The 18,894-nt window shown below is 37.5% G+C and overlaps 2 protein-coding genes across 4 annotated transcripts; one reads left to right on the forward strand and one right to left on the reverse strand.

The window, feature by feature from the left end:
• Window positions 1-12,283: 12,283 nt before the first annotated feature.
• On the forward strand, window positions 12,284-16,257 carry LOC146703403 (uncharacterized). Of its 2 annotated transcripts, none has more exons than XM_085466606.1 (6): window positions 12,284-12,707; window positions 13,017-13,279; window positions 13,475-13,665; window positions 13,799-13,892; window positions 14,074-14,267; window positions 14,888-16,257. In XM_085466606.1, exons 1-6 carry the CDS (start codon window positions 12,510-12,512, stop codon window positions 15,073-15,075), a joined length of 1,128 nt encoding a protein of 375 aa, XP_085322732.1. In that variant the 5' UTR covers window positions 12,284-12,509; the 3' UTR covers window positions 15,076-16,257. The 2 variants fall into 2 exon arrangements, with proteins under 2 accessions (XP_085322732.1, XP_085322733.1); XM_085466607.1 differs by having other exon boundaries at window positions 14,077-14,267.
• LOC146703404 (uncharacterized) lies at window positions 15,155-17,751 on the reverse strand. 2 transcript variants are annotated; one of them, XM_085466604.1, is made up of 6 exons: window positions 17,275-17,751; window positions 16,884-17,012; window positions 16,484-16,677; window positions 15,840-15,987; window positions 15,540-15,744; window positions 15,155-15,459 (listed from the first exon to the last, which is right to left on the reverse strand). In XM_085466604.1, the coding sequence occupies exons 3-6, from the start codon at window positions 16,633-16,635 to the stop codon at window positions 15,155-15,157; spliced, it is 810 nt and encodes a 269-aa protein (XP_085322730.1). In that variant the 5' UTR covers window positions 16,636-16,677; window positions 16,884-17,012; window positions 17,275-17,751. The 2 variants fall into 2 exon arrangements, with proteins under 2 accessions (XP_085322730.1, XP_085322731.1); XM_085466605.1 differs by having other exon boundaries at window positions 16,884-17,751.
• Window positions 17,752-18,894: the final 1,143 nt, after the last annotated feature.

Raw genomic sequence — 18,894 nt, forward strand, 5'->3', positions numbered from 1 at the left:
AAAAGCTGCCACAACAGTTCAACCAAAGCTACACAGAAATTCAGGATGTCAACAAAAATCTCTAAACAAAGTACAAGCTATTTAACACTAGAAATACTGAGCCTTTTTTTCCCTGGTGCAAGTCCCTACTACTAGATTTACTAGCCTGCGCAAATTTGCGTAAATTCCCCCCGACCCTAACACCTCTTGGCACCCCGCTGAGATTTTCACAGGTCTTCAGCTCTATTGTTCTCCTGCCTTTGTTGTGCAAAGACACCCTCCCCCAACCCCCAACCATGAGAGATTCAGGTCTTTCCTTCCCTGCAAGGCTACTTCCTTTCCTTACCTGCAGCGTACACTGCACCATGTTAGTTCTTGTCAATCCTTGTCACTACATTGCATGCCTGTCCATAAACACATATACACAGAGTTGTACATATATTTATATAGCCACACCTTACATAATATATATATATATATATATATATATATAGCAGCACGGTGGTTAGCACTGTTGCCACACAGCAAGAAGGTCCTGAGTTCAATTCCAACATCAGGCCGGGGTCTTTCTGTGTGGAGTTTGCATGTTCTCCCCGTGTTTGCGTGGGTTCCCTCTGGGTACTCCGGCTTCCTCCCACCGTCCAAAGACATGCAGCTTGTGGGGATAGGTTAATTGATTAATCCAAATTGCCACTAGGTGTGAATGTGCAAGTGAATGTGAGTGCGAATGGTTGTCTGTCCCTGTGTGTTGGCCCAGCGACAGACTGGCGACCTGTCCAGGGTGTACCCCGCCTCTCGCCCCATGACAGCTGGGATAGGCTCCAGCGCCCCCCGCGACACTGAAAAGGATAAGCGGAAGCGAATGGATGGATGGATGGATATAGATATATATATATATATATATATATATAGATATAGATGTGTGTGTGTGTGTGTGTGTGTGTGTGTGTGTATCCACACACCACTATTTTTGAATACACGTGTCCATATTTATGTTTCCAGATTGTTTGTATAGTGCACTTTCTATACCGTGCTCTTTGTACAGTTTTTATTTAGCTGCTTTTGTCTTGCACTGTCCACTTTTTTGCAATGACAATGCAGATTTTCCACTTGTGGGACAAATAAATGCAGATTTGCTCTGTGTGTGTGTGTGTGTGTGTGTGTTTGTGCAACATTGGCATTTGTTCGCATATCACTCCAGTCTTGGCCTCCCTTCACTGGTTGCCTGTAAATTTTAGGTTTCATTTTAAAATTTTAGTTCTAACCTTTAGGGCCCTGCATGATCAGGCTCCTCAATATTTATCTGACCTGCTGAAACCACATACATCTTCTCGGGCTTTAAGGTCATTAGATCAGAGACTGCTGGTGGTACCGCGCACTCGTTTTAAAACTCGTGGTGATCGGGCCTTTCAGACTGTGGCACCACGGTTGTGGAATTCTCTCCCACTGTCTCTTCGCTGCACGGACTCCATTGATTCTTTTAAGAAACAGCTGAAGACATTTTTATTTAGAAAAGCATTTGATTAATTTCTTCTTATGCTGTTTTTATAGTTTTATTGTTTTACATTGTTTTATTTACTGTTATATTGTTTTTATATTCCTATTTTCTGTGTTGTAAAGCACTTTGTGATTTTTATCTGTGAAAAGCGCTATATAAATAAATTTTACTTACTTACTTACTTACTTTACTAAGATCCAAGGCAGGCCAAACCTCTGTGTTACAACCTACATACAAAAGACACACATTCACAATATATGGGTACACAAGTCTGTTTTATTTCAAAGTGTTTCAAACTTTACAGCGTTTGCAGACCCAGTGTCCATCATCCCTGCATTTGGTGTAATGTTCTTATTCCTCTATGAATAAAACATCAAGAATTGCTCCTGGTGCTAGCTTCAGCTAGCTGTTTATTATTCTTTCTACCACGATCACTTTCTTCTTCTACTCTGTATATCTTATTGATTCCAGAGCGCCCCCTGTGGGTAGCTTCAACAATAGCAACTATCATTACATCCCCTTTCCAAACAGGTTGGTGTTATACTAACCACAATTCCAAAGAGAACTGTTACTCTGTAACATCTGAACATTCTTGTCTAACATTCAACATGTTATAAATTGTGCAACAAGCTACATTCAGTAGTATTCTTTTTTTTTTTTTATAACCAAAAATTGTAGCACAAGTCAAACAAAATAAATCCAAATGTATACCTTACATCTTCCAGAATGAACCAAATGAATCCCATACAGCCCTCAAGCACATTAGAACTCTTCACCTTTGACAGCTTGAACAGTCAATAACACATAACTCAGCAGGTATCAATTAAGTGTGAACAATTACTATTCTAAATGAATTATTATCCGTTGTTTACTTGTGATTTATTATTATTATTTTTTAACAATTCTTTACCACAACAGTTCACACTTGTTCTATGAGCCTCTCTGTAGGTTTCTTAGGTCTGGTAGACCTTCTCAGTATCTCAGACATTGGGGAAGTTGAAGGAGGCTCACTGTGGTGCTCAACAGGGTTAGCACCTCGTTGTTCAGTTCCAGTCTCTGTGTCCTGATGTTTAACATCCTGTGTCTTTAACAGACTTCTCCGGTTTCTTCTTAACACTTGTCCATTCTCTGTCTGAACAGCAAACGATCTGGGCCCTACTTCGCTGAGAACTGTTGCTTTTTTGTCCCAGAAATCTGGACCTGCAATCCTCACAATATCTCTTTCCTGAAGCGGTTCCAGACGCCTTGCAGTTTTGTCATAGTTCCCTTTCTGTCTGTGCTTGAGTTTCATTCTTTTGTCGGTCAGCTTGTTGTCATGTGCATTGTCATTTTCCTTGGAAATGTGTGGAAGTGTGGTGCGGAGCTTGCGATGCATGAGTAGCTCAGCAGGTGATGCCCCACACTCCAGGGATGAAGCTCTGTAGCTTAGCAGAGCCAGGTAAGGGTCGGTCTTACTGTCTCTTGCTTTTTTGAACAATCTCTTTACTATTTGGACTCCTTTTTCTGCCTGTCCATTCGCTTGGGGATACAAGGGACTAGAGGTGATATGTTGAAATCCATATTGTTTTGCAAAGTCACTAAATTCTCTACAGTCATATTGTGGACCATTGTCACTGATGACACACTGTGGAATTCCATGTCTGGCAAAAAAGCCCTTCATGTGTGTGATGACTGACTGTGCTGATGTACTGGAAAGCTGTGCCACTTCTGGATAATTAGAATAGTAGTCAATCACCAAAACATAGTCCTTGCCATCCAGATGAAATAAATCCGTGCCTACCTTTTGCCATGGTGCAGTGGGTAGGTCTGCTGCCAGCATTGGCTCTTTTGTTTGTTTGTAGTGATGTTTGAGACATGTTTCACATTTCTGTATCATCTCTTCAATATCCCTGTTGATGCCTGGCCAGTAAACTGCTTCTCTCGCTCTCCTTTTACATTTCTCCACTCCAAGATGTCCTTCATGGATACGCTGAAGCATGTCTTTCCGCATGGATTGCGGTATGACAATCTGGTTTTGTCTCAGCACCAGCCCATTAGCCATGCATAAATCAGCTCGCACAGAGTAGAACCCTGGACAGACTCCTTTTGACCACCCATTCTGTATAAGGTGGGATACTTTCTGCAGCACTGGATCTTTTGTCGTCTCCTGTACAATTTGCTGCAACATGACATCTGATGCTGGGAGTGAGGCAGTTACCATGTTTACATGTGTTTCAGCCTCCTCGGCTGTAGCGCTGACTAACCTGTCACCACTTGGTGCTGGCGCTCGGGATAAAGCATCCGCAAGTACGATATATTTCCCAGGCGTGTAGATCAGCTCAAAATCATAGCGCTGCAACACCATCATCATGCGCTGAATTCTGGGTGACATGTCGTTGAGGTTCTTTTTTCTGATCGAGATGAGAGGTTTGTGATCAGTCTCTGCTGTAAAGGTTGGTAATCCATATACATAGCTGTGAAATTTTCCACACCCAAACACTAAGCCCAAAGTCTCTTTTTCAATTTGAGCATAGCGTTGTTCAGTTTCTGTCATTGATCTGGACGCATATGCTACAGGTTGCCACTTGTCTTTGTTCCTTTGGAGCAGAACTGCTCCCAAGCCATCTTTTGAGGCATCTGTTGAAATTTTTGTTGGCTTTGATGGATCAAAGAATGTCAAGACCGGCTCTGTAGTTACAGTTTCCTTCAATTTTTTCCACTCTTTCTCATGCCGGACCGTCCACTCGAACACTGTGTTGAGCTGTAGCAGCTCCCTTAGGCATGCTGTCTTGGAGGTAAGATTAGGAATGAACTTACCCAGAAAGTTGATCATCCCCATTGCTCGCAAGACACCTTTTTTGTCAGTGGGTGCTGGCATATCCAATATGGCTTGTACCTTTGACTGATCAGGTTCCACCCCTTCACTTGTAACCTTCTCTCCCAGGAAGGTCATCTCTGAAACACCAAAGAGGCACTTGTCTCTATTCAGTTTAAGTCCATTCTTGTTAACTCTCCACAAAAGTTTCTCCAGCCTTTCATCATGTTGTTGCCTTGTATTTCCCCAGACTACGAGGTCATCTATGTAGACTCTGGTGCCTTCCAGCCCTTCGATCAGGGACTCCATTGCCCTGTGGAAGATCTCTGGTGCTGATTTAATTCCAAATGGGAGCCTCAAGAAACAGTAACGCCCAAATGGCGTGTTAAAGGTAGTGTACCTGCTGCTTTCTGGGTCTAGCCTCAGCTGCCAAAATCCATGTGATGCATCCAGTTTGCTAAAAAACTTAGCTCCTGCCATTTCACTCATTATTTCCTCTCTCTTAGGGATCTGATAATGCTCTCTTTTAATATTTTCATTTAGATCTTTGGGATCAAGGCAGACTCTTAAGGCACCTGTATTCTTTTTCTTGACACAAGTGATAGAGTTCACCCAGTCTGTGGGCTCTTCCACTCGTTCAATGACACCCATTTGAGTCATTCTTTCAAGCTCTTTTTTCAAACTTGTCCGTAATGGAGCAGGCACTCTCCTTGGGGCATGCACCACAGGCACGGCATCATCCTTGAGCTGGATTTTGTAGGTGTAAGGCAATGTTCCATGTCCTTTGAAGACTGAAGGAAATTTACTGATAATGTCTGAACTTCCTTCATGCCCTTGGTGTTCCTGTCTTTTGCCTTGTTTGGCTTCTTTCATGGTGTCAGTATTAATCTGATAGATCCTCTTTACTAGTCCCAAATCCTCAGATGTTTTATCTCCTAAAAGTGACTCGTGTCCATCAGGTACGATGGTGAACAAAATGTTATGCTGTTTGCCTTTTGCTGTCACTTTAAGTCTGCATCCTCCTTTTGTTTGTATTGGCTGGTTATTGTAGGCCCTCAGCGGCGTGACTTTCTCTGTAAATCTTCTAGGCTTCTCAGTCAGTGCCTTGAAATCCTTCTCATTGATCAAGTTAGCTTTGGCCCCTGTGTCAATTTTAAATGTTACCAATGTCCCATTGACTAACAGTGGAGCAGTCCATTTATCATCTGTGACTGAACTAACACTTTGGCCAGTGTTATGTCTTGAAGACTGTGCATTGACATCTTCTTCATGTGACACCATCTTAATGAAAAATGTTTCACTTAGATCATCACTGTCATCTGTGTCTTCCTGCACAGTGTGTACTTTTTGTCCCTTGTTTTTGGAGAGACACATTTTTGCATAATGGTTTTGTCCTTTACATTTTGCACATTTTTTTCCATATGCGGGACATTGTTTTGGTCTGTGTTTCTCTCCGCATCTCTTGCAAGTGAACATTTCATTGTCACACGTTCTGTTTTTGTTGTCGTTGTTTTTGAATTTACTCCATGGCTTTCTTTTAATCGACACTGCATTCACTGCCTCATTTTCCTGTTGCGCTGCTCCTTGAACAGGCTCTCTAAACGTCAGTACATGTTGTCGTGCTAGCTCACTGGCTTGACTTATCTTTATAGCACTTTCCAGCGTTAGTTCTGTTTCTCTCAACAGTTTCTCTCGGAGCTTCTTCTCATTAGTTCCAAACACTATTTGATCTCGTATCATAGAGTCTCTGAGATCACCAAAATTGCAGGACTGAGCTTTGATCTTGAGGTCTGTGAGAAAAGTATCAAATGACTCACCCTGATGCTGTAAGCGTGAGCGAAAGACGTATCTCTCGTATGTTTCATTTTTCTTTGACAGACAGTGCTCGTCAAATTTCTTCATGACTTCATCAAAGTTATCTTTGTCCTCGGGCTGAGCAAACACAAAAGTGTTGAAGACCTCTATTGCTTCTGTGCCGGCGATGGTGAGCAGCATGGCTATTTTTCTTTCATCTGCCCGTCGATCCACTCCGACAGCTGCAATATACAGTTTGAACTGCTGTTTGAAAGTCCTCCAACTTGCATCCACGTTTCCAGTCAGTTTCAACGGACTTGGCGGTTTTATTGCATCCATCTTGTTGCGTTGCTTCTTATTCTTAACCCCACTCCTGGTACCATGTAATGTTCTTATTCCTCTATGAATAAAACATCAAGAATTGCTCCTGGTGCTAGCTTCAGCTAGCTGTTTATTATTCTTTCTACCACGATCACTTTCTTCTTCTACTCTGTATATCTTATTGATTCCAGAGCGCCCCCTGTGGGTAGCTTCAACAATAGCAACTATCATTACATTTGGCACAGGTGAATTTCTGACATGTTGCACAGGTAAACCTGCTGCGATTCCTGTTGCAGCTCTTTTGCACCTGGCACTGCGTTGTCTTTACAGTCCCTGGCACAGCAGCTGCAGCAGCTTCAACAGCCTGCCTCTGTGCTAATATTTCCTTGTGCTGCATGAATCGGCAACGAAGTTGCTGAGCTTGAAGACTCAGAAACATTCTTCTTTTGCCTGTCCACCCTGTACATGCCTTGTACAAAATGTAGGCATTCACCGCCGCCAGGTCCAGCATATTGTAGAAAACCGCTACTGGCCACCTGCGTGTTGCTGCTCTTATGCCATTTGGTCCAACACGTCTACACCACACTGTAAAACCAGAGAGAGAGAGTCATGAGTATCTATTTTTTTCTATAGGCCTGTATAGCACACATCAGAAAACATTGTGGCACTGGTGTAAAATTGTACACAAATTCACATACCTTCATGTGGTTATAGTCTGTTATCGTGTTGGGTTTCCTCTTTTTGCCGTCACCGATCATCACGTCTTGGTGCATGGAACTTAGAACACACACAGTTTTGTTTTTTTTAGGTGCATAAATTGTCAAGGAGACACCGCCACTTCTAAGCACTGAAGTGGAGAATACCTCTCGCTTTGCAGTATCTTTTGTAAGTTGAGGAAGTTCACGCCGGACTTTATTCACCGTGCCCAGTAACGTTGTTTTGCGCTGCAGCAGTCTGTGCGACAGTAACAGTGAAGTAAAGAAATTGTCCGTTGTGACGTTTCTCCCATCATCCAAAAAGGGCTCCATCAGTTTCATGACCACGTTCTCTGCCAGCCTCTCTCCCCTCTGAAGACTGGGGGCCTTTCCCAAGTAAGGAGATGCACTGCAGACATATTTGGTGTCCAAATCCATGGCCATCCAGAACTTGATCCCAAATTTGTCTGGCTTGGTTGCAACATACTGTGTGAATGGACAACGAACCTTGGTAGGGAACAGCTGTTCATCTATGGTCATGTGTTCTCCTGGAGTGAAACTCTTAGCACAGTTCTCGTTGAAGCTTGTCCAGATGTCGGAGATCGCCGCAAATTTGTCTGTTTTCACCCGTTCTGCCCGCGTGTCCCTGTCATCAAATCGAAGGTGTTGCATAATTGAAATGAATCTATCTCGGGGCATTGTCTCTTTGATTACTGGCACCAGAAATCCTTCTGACCAGCAATCCACAATGGCACCAACAGGACACATGATTGCTCTTACAAACAGGATTGAAATGAATGCCATCAGTTCATGAACTGACAAATTCCAGTCCGGCTCTGTTCTGCGGGCTTGATGTACCGTGCACTCTCTGATGGTCTGCAGCATTCCCACATCTAACAGGCAAAGGAAGCTTTGGAGCACACTTGTAATCTTACGCTGTCGGAAGATAAACAAATAGAGAATGGTAAATTTACATGAATCTCACTCTAAATGGGTTTATATCAATATCATATCTACTATGGCTGTGACAAACCTTAGCAGACTCTGTGGGTCCAGGTTGCGCAGTGAAGCACAAACGATTTGCTACTGCACTGGGCATTCCAATGTCCTCTTCAACCCACACAGTGCCGTCTTTTGCCGTCTTTTGCTGGGCTTCCCAGTACCACGGGGCCTCTTCTGTGGTGGCATGTTGGGTTCTTGTTCCGTCTCCTTTTCAGATTCTTCTGAGGAGGTATCAGTGGCCTGCTGGACAAATGAAACCTCTCCTCCATCAGAATCTGCTTCATCCATTTCCTGAAGCAAGGCCAAAGCCTGTTGCGCGGAGAGGTTCTTCCTGCGTGGCAGTGATACGGAGGCCATCCTGATGTGCATTTTTCAGAAATGCGAATAAGAAATGATTCTCCCGTCTGGGTCAGTCTGCTTTTATGCACAGCACTGTGCTGTAGTCAAGCAGCGCAGGTTAGTAAACCTAGTGTTAAACTTCTATTGTTTTCATTCAAATTCTGTTGTTTTCATTCAAACTCTGTTCTGTACATTCTAATTCCGTTGTTTTCATTCAAATTCCATTGTTTTCATTCTAATTATGTTGTTTGTTTTAAACTTCCACTGTTTTCATTCAAATTCTGTTCTTTTCATTCAAATTCCATTGTTTTGATTCAAATTCTGTTCTGTTCATTCTAATTCCGTTCTTTTCATTCAAATTCTATTCATTTCATTCTAATTCCATTGTTTTCATTCAAATGCTTTTGTTTTCATTCTAATTCTACTCTTTTCATTCAAATTCCATTGTTTGTTTTCAAATTCCATTGTGTTAATTCTAATTCTGTTGTTTTTGTTCAAATTCTGTTGTTTTCATGCAAATTCTTTGGTTTTTGATCAAATTCTGTTCTTTTAATTCAAATTCTGTTGTTTTCATTCAAATTCCATTGTTTTCATTCAAATTCCATTGTTTGTTCTCAAATTCTGTTGTTTTCATTCAAATTCCGTCGTTTTCATTTTAATTCCGTTGTTTTCATTCTAATTCTTTTGTTTGTTTTAAACTTCCGTTGTTTTCATTCAAATTCCGTTGTTTTCATTCAAATTCTGTTCTGTTCATTCTAATTCCGTTTGTTCATTCAAATTCTGTTGTTTTCATTCAAATGCTGTTGTTTTAATTCTAATTCTACTCTTTTACTTCAAATTCTATTGTTTGTTTTAGAATTCTGTTGCTTTAATTCAAACTCTGTTCTGTACATTCTAATTCCGTTGTTTGTTTTCAAATTCCGTTGTTTGTTTTCAAATTCCGTTGTTTTCATTCTAATTCCATTGTTTTTGTTCAAATTCTGTTTTCATTCAAATTCTGTTGTTTTCATTCAAATTCCGTCGTTTTCATTTTAATTCCGTTGTTTTCGTTCTAATTCTGTTGTTTGTTTTAAACTTCCATTGTTTTCATTCAAATTCCGTTGTTTTCATCCAAATTCTGGTCTTTTCATTCTAATTCCATTGTTTTGATTCAAATTCTGGTCTGTTCATTCAAATTCTGTTGTTTTCATTCAAATGCTTTTGTTTTCATTCTAATTCTACTCTTTTCATTCAAATTCCATTGTTTGTTTTCAAATTCCATTGTGTTAATTCTAATTCTGTTGTTTTTGTTCAAATTCTGTTGTTTTCATGCAAATTCTTTGGTTTTTGATCAAATTCTGTTCTTTTAATTCAAATTCCGTTGTTTTCATTCAAATTCCATTGTTTTCATTCAAATTCTGTTGTTTGTTCTCAAATTCTGTTGTTTTCATTCAAATTCCGTCGTTTTCATTTTAATTCCGTTGTTTTCATTTTAATTCTGTTGTTTTCTTTCTAATTCTGTTGTTTTCCTTCTAATTCTACTCTTTTTCTTCAAATTCTATTGTTGTTGTTTTTTTGGAATTCTGTTGCCTTCATTCAAACTCTGTTCTATACATTCTAATTCCGTTGTTTTCATTCAAATTCTGTTGTTTGTTTTCAAATTCCGTTGTTTTCATTCTAATTCCGTTGTTTTCGTTCAAATTCTTTGGTTTTTGATCAAATTCTGTTCTGTTCATCCAAATTCTGTTGTTTTCATTCAAATTCCATTGTTTGTTCTCAAATTCTATTCTGTTCATTGAAATTCCGTTGTTTTCTTTCAAATACTTTTTTTTCATTCTAATTCTACTCTTTTTATTCTAATTCTTTTGTTTGTTTTAGAATTCTGTTGTTTTCATTCAAACTCTGTTCTATACATTCTAATTCCGTTGTTTTTATCCAAATTCCGTTGTTTTCATTCAAATTCTGTTGTTTTCATTCAAATTCTGTTCTTTTCATTCAAATTCTGTTCTTTTCATTCTAATTCCATTGTTTTCATTCTAATTCTGTTGTTTGTTTTAAACTTCCATTGTTTTCATTGAAATTCCGTTGTTTTCATTCAAATGCTGTTGTTTTGTTTGTTTTAGAATTCTGTTGCTTTCATTCAAACTCTGTTCTATACATTCTAATTCCGTTGTTTTCATTCAAATTCTGTTGTTTGTTTTCAAATTCCGTTGTTTTCATTCAAATTCTGTTGTTTTCGTTCAAATTCCATTGTTTTCATGCAAATTCCGTTGTTTTTGATCAAATTCTGTTGTTTTCATTCAAATTCTGTTTTCATTCAAATTCTGTTGTTTTCATTCAAATTCTGTTGTTTTCATTCAAATTCCATTGTTTTCATTCTAATTCTGTTGTTTGTTTTAAACTTCCATTGTTTTCATTGAAATTCCGTTGTTTTCATTCAAATGCTGTTGTTTTCATTCTAATTCTACTCTTTTTATTCAAATTCTATTGTTTGTTTTAGAATTCTGTTGCTTTCATTCAAACTCTGTTCTATACATTCTAATTCCGTTGTTTTCATTCAAATTCTGTTGTTTGTTTTCAAATTCCGTTGTTTTCATTCAAATTCTGTTGTTTTCGTTCAAATTCCATTGTTTTCATGCAAATTCCGTTGTTTTTGATCAAATTCTGTTGTTTTCATTCAAATTCTGTTTTCATTCAAATTCTGTTGTTTTCATTCAAATTCTGTTGTTTTCATTCAAATTCCATTGTTTTCATTCAAATTCCATTGTTTGTTCTCAAATTCTGTTGTTTTCATTCGAATTCCATTGTTTTCATTCAAATTCCATTGTTTGTTCTCAAATTCTGTTGTTTTCATTCAAATTCCATCGTTTTCATTTTAATTCCTTTGTTTTCATTCTAATTCTGTTGTTTGTTTTAAACTTCCATTGTTTTCATGCAAATTCTTTTGTTTTCATTCTAATTTTGTTCTTTTCATTCTAATTCCGTTGTTTTGATTCAAATTCTGGTCTGTCCATTCAATTTCCGTTGTTTTCATTTTAATTCTGTTGTTTTCATTCAAATTCTGTTGTTTTCATTCAAACTCTGTTCTGTACATTCTAATTCCGTTGTTTTCATTCAAATTCCATTGTTTTCATTCTAATTATGTTGTTTGTTTTAAACTTCCACTGTTTTCATTCAAATTCTGTTCTTTTCATTCAAATTCCATTGTTTTGATTCAAATTCTGTTCTGTTCATTCTAATTCCGTTCTTTTCATTCAAATTCTATTCATTTCATTCTAATTCCATTGTTTTCATTCAAATGCTTTTGTTTTCATTCTAATTCTACTCTTTTCATTCAAATTCCATTGTTTGTTTTCAAATTCCATTGTGTTAATTCTAATTCTGTTGTTTTTGTTCAAATTCTGTTGTTTTCATGCAAATTCTTTGGTTTTTGATCAAATTCTGTTCTTTTAATTCAAATTCTGTTGTTTTCATTCAAATTCCATTGTTTTCATTCAAATTCCATTGTTTGTTCTCAAATTCTGTTGTTTTCATTCAAATTCCGTCGTTTTCATTCTAATTCCGTTGTTTTCATTCTAATTCTTTTGTTTGTTTTAAACTTCCGTTGTTTTCATTCAAATTCCGTTGTTTTCATTCAAATTCTGTTCTGTTCATTCTAATTCCGTTCTTTTCATTCAAATTCTGTTGTTTTCATTCAAATGCTGTTGTTTTAATTCTAATTCTACTCTTTTAATTCAAATTCTATTGTTTGTTTTAGAATTCTGTTGCTTTAATTCAAACTCTGTTCTGTACATTCTAATTCCGTTGTTTGTTTTCAAATTCCGTTGTTTGTTTTCAAATTCCGTTGTTTTCATTCTAATTGGTCCGTGTACTTTTCGGTATTTGAAGTTTTGTTTCAGAAACCAAAACGAAAAAACGATATTTAAAAGAATTTTCATTTTTTTAATTTTTGATAAAGAATAAAATGGGCGAAAATAACTTGTTTTTTCATTCGGTGGTAACAAATAGCCGTCATACACTTAAAATTAGACGTGCTTTTTTGGATTTCTTCGTGATTCAAATAATGAAAGTATACTAGCGCAAAAACAAAAAAATAGACGCATTTTCAATGTCTGAAACGGGAAGTACTTCTTCTGCGCGTTTTTTTATGGCGCGCGCACACCGTCCCCCACACAAGAGATCGACGGCCTTAAAGTTACACTGGAATAAACAGAGGATGGACCATTACGTTGTTTTTAGGAAAACTAAGAAAGTGACACTCCGGGACGAAGACATGACTGCAGAAAAACTGGGTCGCATCTTTCAGGTAGATATGTAAACTTCGCAAACTTTGCTTTCAGCAGTTTTTTTATGAACGTTATTGTTCTTCCTTACTGCGGAACGGCTAACGTTAACATTTGGTGATTTCATGTAGGCCTACTTTTACTAATACTATGTCTAGCCGTCTTCATTGTGCTAATATGTGAATTGTGCACATGTGCTAATGTGTAAATAGTTATTCATTGACTTTTACCGGCTACTAGCTAATAAGTAAGCCTTTAGAGCCTATTAACCGTGTGCACAGGAGTAACACGTTAGCAGAGCAACGTGATTTACGGAAACTTTTCTTAAACAGGTATCCGCGCATACTCTGTACATCACGGATGATTCAAACGTGGCTATGTTCCCCGGTGCGGTCTCTGGTGTTTTCAGCGCATTAGACCTTACACCCAGAGGTCACTATGAAGTCCACGGAGAAGACATGGAGTCAATTCCAACAGCAGGTTCCAGCGGGCAGCGTTTTGCATTTATGCGAGCACCAGCTGTGGCAGCGTCTGCACCTTCACGTTCACAGCAGGCTACTTCAAGTTCCCCTATGTCCTCCAAAACATTTCAGAGGTAGGATGAGTCTGTGTTCTTGAATATTAAATTACAGAACAGGCAAAATAAAAAGAAACATAAGGTGCATGGATAGTTGAATTGTTAAGAATAGCAAAGCTGTTTTAGTACAATTTGCCTATAGCAATCACTGAATGGATTTGTGGCCTGCTGTCTTTTACAAGATATGTAAAATTATTATGTTTTGTTTTACAGATCAGTGTACTTTGCAGATGTAGTTGGTGGGAGGTTGATTCCCAATAGAATGGTGGTTGTACGATTCCTGGAGTCTGAGGCTACGCTTCAAGGGATAGTAGGAAAAGTGCAAGATGCCATTGGTAATTACAACCCAATAATTTTGACAGATGCACAGGGCAATGCAATTCTGGAGTCGGAGGGCACAACAGGTGAGCCATAATATTACAGCTAAAGCCCATATCTTATGGAGAGACATGTCTTACCAGACTCTTTGTAATATTTATTGGGTAATATGGTATTGGCTTCTAAACAGGTTTCTTTGGTTTTGTTTTTCATCTGTAGGGTCACAGTACTGGAGACAAAATGCACGAAAAATTCTTGCTGTGCCTGAACAAGACTTTAATTGCCTCCAGGGAACAAAGAGGAAGAAACTGAGGTATGTGAATAAATATGTATATACTATAGGATGAACATCAATATAGAAGAATTAATTTGATTTAAATCCTATAATAGCAGTAAGACATCACTACATAAATCATCATCTATCAGTAAGTGATGTGATGTTTCTTTAAGCCAGTAAGTAGCTTTGACATCTGATTATCCATTTTTATTTGTAGCAGCCGTAAAGATGATGACAGTGCCAGTTTGGGAGAAGTGAGTGACAAAATAGAAGAGTTGGTGTTGGCATCTCAAAGTCTGCCAGCTGTCACAGCAGCAATCAAAGAGCTCACTGATCTTGCAGTTGCCCAGAAAGTCACAACCCCCAAGCTGCAGACACTCAAGGAGGGATTTAGCTGCGTGGTTTGTATGAGTATGTTCAAATGTTGCTTAGTAAATACATTACATCTACACTAACATTTTAATTACAATTAAAACAATGTCAAACCACATTCAATCATTACTTTGGACAAACATTTTTTTACCAAACATAGGCTCTTTATTCAGCAGTGTCCATTTAAATACTTAGGCACAGACAATCAAGATGCAGGTCTACTGTAACATAACATTCAAAAGTTTACATGCACATTTAATTTGGGTTCTCCTTGCAATCTTGACTATGAAAGTATAGCTTTTCAAATTGATTACAATGTCAGTATGGGTGACGGTACACTGTTCACAGTAATGTAAAACTAAAAAGTTCACATTTAAAATGGGACTGTAGTTGCATATATTGAATCAAGTACCTGTAACTTTTTCATTTTTCTTGCTTGCTAATTGAGAAAATGTACTGATTTTGCCCCTCATCAATTATAGACAAAAATATAGACAGGGACTTTCTCAGAACAGCGTGAACAAGAGGAATTACAGAATAACCAAAAATATTCTGCATGCTGTCTGTAAATTTATGTCAAGACTGACTTTGAACCTATAGTTTGAACTAAATTCAACATAAATGGATAACAGTCTCACTTATCTGATTTACTTTTGCAGACATCATTGAGGATCCAGTGTTCTCACTGTGCTGCAGAAGCATTATTGGCTGCAAGACATGTGTGGAACAGTGGCAAGAGACATCACAGCACTGTGCAAAATGCAGGGAGAGTAACAACGGAGTTCTACAAATTACTGGTCTAACAGCTGCATTTTCTGTATTGAAATCTTTTTTTGCAGAGGAGTAATGTAGTGTGTACACACAAATGTTTACAGTCAGTTGATTTTTTTTTTTGTCTGTTCTGTACAGTTTACAGATGCAGTGGTTCATACATTTCTCTGAGTTATGTTTATGAGACAGAGCAGAGCTTCTTTGTATGGCATAAAGTCACCATTTACGGCTCTAAAAAACAAATGTGAAATATCAGGATATTTTTCTGCAAAATGACTCTCTGTTCTAAGTTTGTCCTGTTCGGTTGTGAAGGGATCAACTCCAAAAGTCGAATATTCTTTGAGTGCAGATCCCAAGTGCTGCCTGTAAAGGTCTGCTGCTTCAAGTGCATTTGGCAAGAGCTCTGGAGAAATTCTTCTTTTACACCCATGTTCTGCAAAGTGATTTGGTATGCCTTTTCCTGTAAAAAATAGAGGAGGTGTTTAAATGTTCATTATCAGGGTTGTAAGCAATCTGACTTTTTTTTTTTTTTTTTTTTACCTGGGATTCTATGAGCATTCCATGATTCTACCACACTTGCAAGACCAATGTTACACAGCTGACAGGTTAGATTGGACACACAGTATCGCACAAGGTTATCCTCCATATCTATCTCCTCCTGGTCCATCAGCTGGAGTAGGGCAGTTTTTAGTGGGTAGTTGACACGGTTGTTGATTTCAGGCCAAATCCTTTCAACTGTGTGGTTCTAAAAGAGTTAAAAGAAACATGTCTTAAATGTACGTAGTAGTACACGTAATAGTATAAGAATTTCAGCTGATGTTAATGGTACTTAAATCTTACTCTTGTGGATGAGGTCTGTAAATAAGGCAGTCTCTCCTGATTGAAGCGATGATGTGACAGCATCTCTTGCATGAACAGTGTTAAATAAAATTCCTTTCCATGGTCTACTCGCACCTGGTCCCACATACCATAGGTGATCACTGCAGGTCTGGTACAGGAAAAATAAAGAACATTTATTAACTATTTTGCTTTAAGACCAGCAAAGGTGTTATTATTTTGAATGTATTCATTCATGTTTTTTTTGGGTAATATTTTAGTTGTAGTAGGACAACATATATTTCTTAAGTTTCTTTGCAATGTCACTGTCATGCTCAGACTTTAGATGTATGTCAGAACAATTGAAAGATATGTGGAAATCCAAGAACCTTGTTCCATTCATAAATGAACACTGATTAATTGCAATAAAGTAGTTAAATGATTCATGTGCAATTCCATTTTATTTATTTTTACATTAATAGAAAATGTTGATCAAAATGTTTGGTAAGTTCTTAATATATTATATTCAGGAACATAACCAGACCCATCTGTTGCATGTCTAATTTAAATTCAAATATTGTAAATTTGGGTGCAGCTCATGTCCAATATGACTAACATGTCCATCAAAACACTTAAGATGAAATAAATGGTTTGAGAGGTTGTATTACCTGAAAACATATTCATAGATGCTCAAGTTGTTTTTGATTGGCATTGTGGAATGACTCACAATCTTTTTACTGAATCCATCTACAGCTAAAACATGGGTGACTCCAAACATTACAAGTTTCTCGTTTTGGTCCAGGTGAACCTTGTGCCCCATGCATTCAGCATGGTACGGTGTGGGATTAAGATTCCGAGCTCCCTTACAAAAAAATCACAAAAATAAATGACAGCTGACTGGATAAAGGCAGATTTGATCATACGTTTGAGGAAGAGTCAAGTAACTGTTAAAGCAGGGCGTACATCTGTTAAACAGAATTAGGCCCTACCATTACATGATGTATATCACAAATATGACAAAGAACATTGGAATACAGTTCTAGTGGAAGATTAAATAACATAGGCTACCTGGCGTCTTGCTTCATGATAAGGTTGATGCACCTCTCTTAAAATTTACCCAATTCGTCCCTCTGCAGCATGTACCCCTTTTGTGGACAGATAGCCCTTCATCATTTTGCGGCCATATGTTGGGCCCACCTGTTTAAAATAAAAGATCATGCTACTACTAGAACAACAAATGTAAAGTAGCTTATTCTGAAAGCAAATGTGTAAAGCTAAAGTATTGTGCTAATTAACTGTACAAATACCAGTGAGAGACATCTTTAAAATAACTAACGTTACCCACCACCCGCAAGACGCTAAAACGCGCGGGCGCGCGCACACAGTCTAGACTAACCCCCTTACAACCCAGTTAAGACAACCATACACAGTCATAAGGTGAAGGAAGAAAGTACCTTACCTCATTTATAGCTTGTGTCACCTCAAGCTCCAACCGTGTGTCCGAGAGTCGACAGCTAGTGATTTGCTCAGCACAAAACTTTCTAACATTTCTCGCAGAAAATCCTCTCACTTCCCCGTGTTCATATGACAGACGCTCTGATATAATTTCCGATGACAGGCCTTGTTTTGCCATCTCCATGATCACGTCTGAGTATTTTTCCAACGTCATGATGTCCACACTACAGTGTTTGCCATAAGTTTGCGCATCACTTGTACAGGTTGTTGACCTACTAAAACTTCCGGTTCAGACAAAATAAATAAAGGGCCCTTTCTCGTTCTTTTTTCTTGGGTTTTTCGTTTCTGATGTGCGAAAGGACAAAATGAAAAAAACAATTGTTTTACGTTTTTCATTTTAGCTTTTTAAGTTGAGAATTAAATAAGTGTCTCATTTTCTTTTTTAAATTATACTTTCTGAAACGAAACTTCAAATACCGAAAAGTACACGGACCCTAATTCCATTGTTTTTGTTCAAATTCTGTTTTCATTCAAATTCCGTCGTTTTCATTTTAATTCCGTTGTTTTCGTTCTAATTCTGTTGTTTGTTTTAAACTTCCATTGTTTTCATTCAAATTCCGTTGTTTTCATCCAAATTCTGGTCTTTTCATTCTAATTCCATTGTTTTGATTCAAATTCTGGTCTGTTCATTCAAATTCTGTTGTTTTCATTCAAATGCTTTTGTTTTCATTCTAATTCTACTCTTTTCATTCAAATTCCATTGTTTGTTTTCAAATTCCATTGTGTTAATTCTAATTCTGTTGTTTTTGTTCAAATTCTGTTGTTTTCATGCAAATTCTTTGGTTTTTGATCAAATTCTGTTCTTTTAATTCAAATTCCGTTGTTTTCATTCAAATTCCATTGTTTGTTCTCAAATTCTGTTGTTTTCATTCAAATTCCATTGTTTGTTCTCAAATTCTGTTGTTTTCATTCAAATTCCGTCGTTTTCATTTTAATTCCGTTGTTTTCATTCTAATTCTTTTGTTTGTTTTAAACTTCCGTTGTTTTCATTCAAATTCTGTTCTGTTCATTCTAATTCCGTTTGTTCATTCAAATTCTGTTGTTTTCATTCAAATGCTGTTGTTTTAATTCTAATTCTACTCTTTTACTTCAAATTCTATTGTTTGTTTTAGAATTCTGTTGCTTTCATTCAAACTCTGTTCTGTACATTCTAATTCCGTTGTTTGTTTTCAAATTCCGTTGTTTGTTTTCAAATTCCGTTGTTTTCATTCTAATTCCATTGTTTTTGTTCAAATTCTGTTTTCATTCAAATTCTGTTGTTTTCATTCAAATTCCGTCGTTTTCATTTTAATTCCGTTGTTTTCGTTCTAATTCTGTTGTTTGTTTTAAACTTCCATTGTTTTCATTCAAATTCCGTTGTTTTCATCCAAATTCTGGTCTTTTCATTCTAATTCCATTGTTTTGATTCAAATTCTGGTCTGTTCATTCAAATTCTGTTGTTTTCATTCAAATGCTTTTGTTTTCATTCTAATTCTACTCTTTTCATTCAAATTCCATTGTTTGTTTTCAAATTCCATTGTGTTAATTCTAATTCTGTTGTTTTTGTTCAAATTCTGTTGTTTTC

Source organism: Copadichromis virginalis, linkage group LG8 (genome assembly GCF_057382275.1).
Source record: "Copadichromis virginalis isolate Kocher_CV1m ecotype Utaka linkage group LG8, C_Virginalis_male_GT1.1, whole genome shotgun sequence".
In the NCBI taxonomy this organism is placed as follows: domain Eukaryota; kingdom Metazoa; phylum Chordata; class Actinopteri; order Cichliformes; family Cichlidae; genus Copadichromis; species Copadichromis virginalis.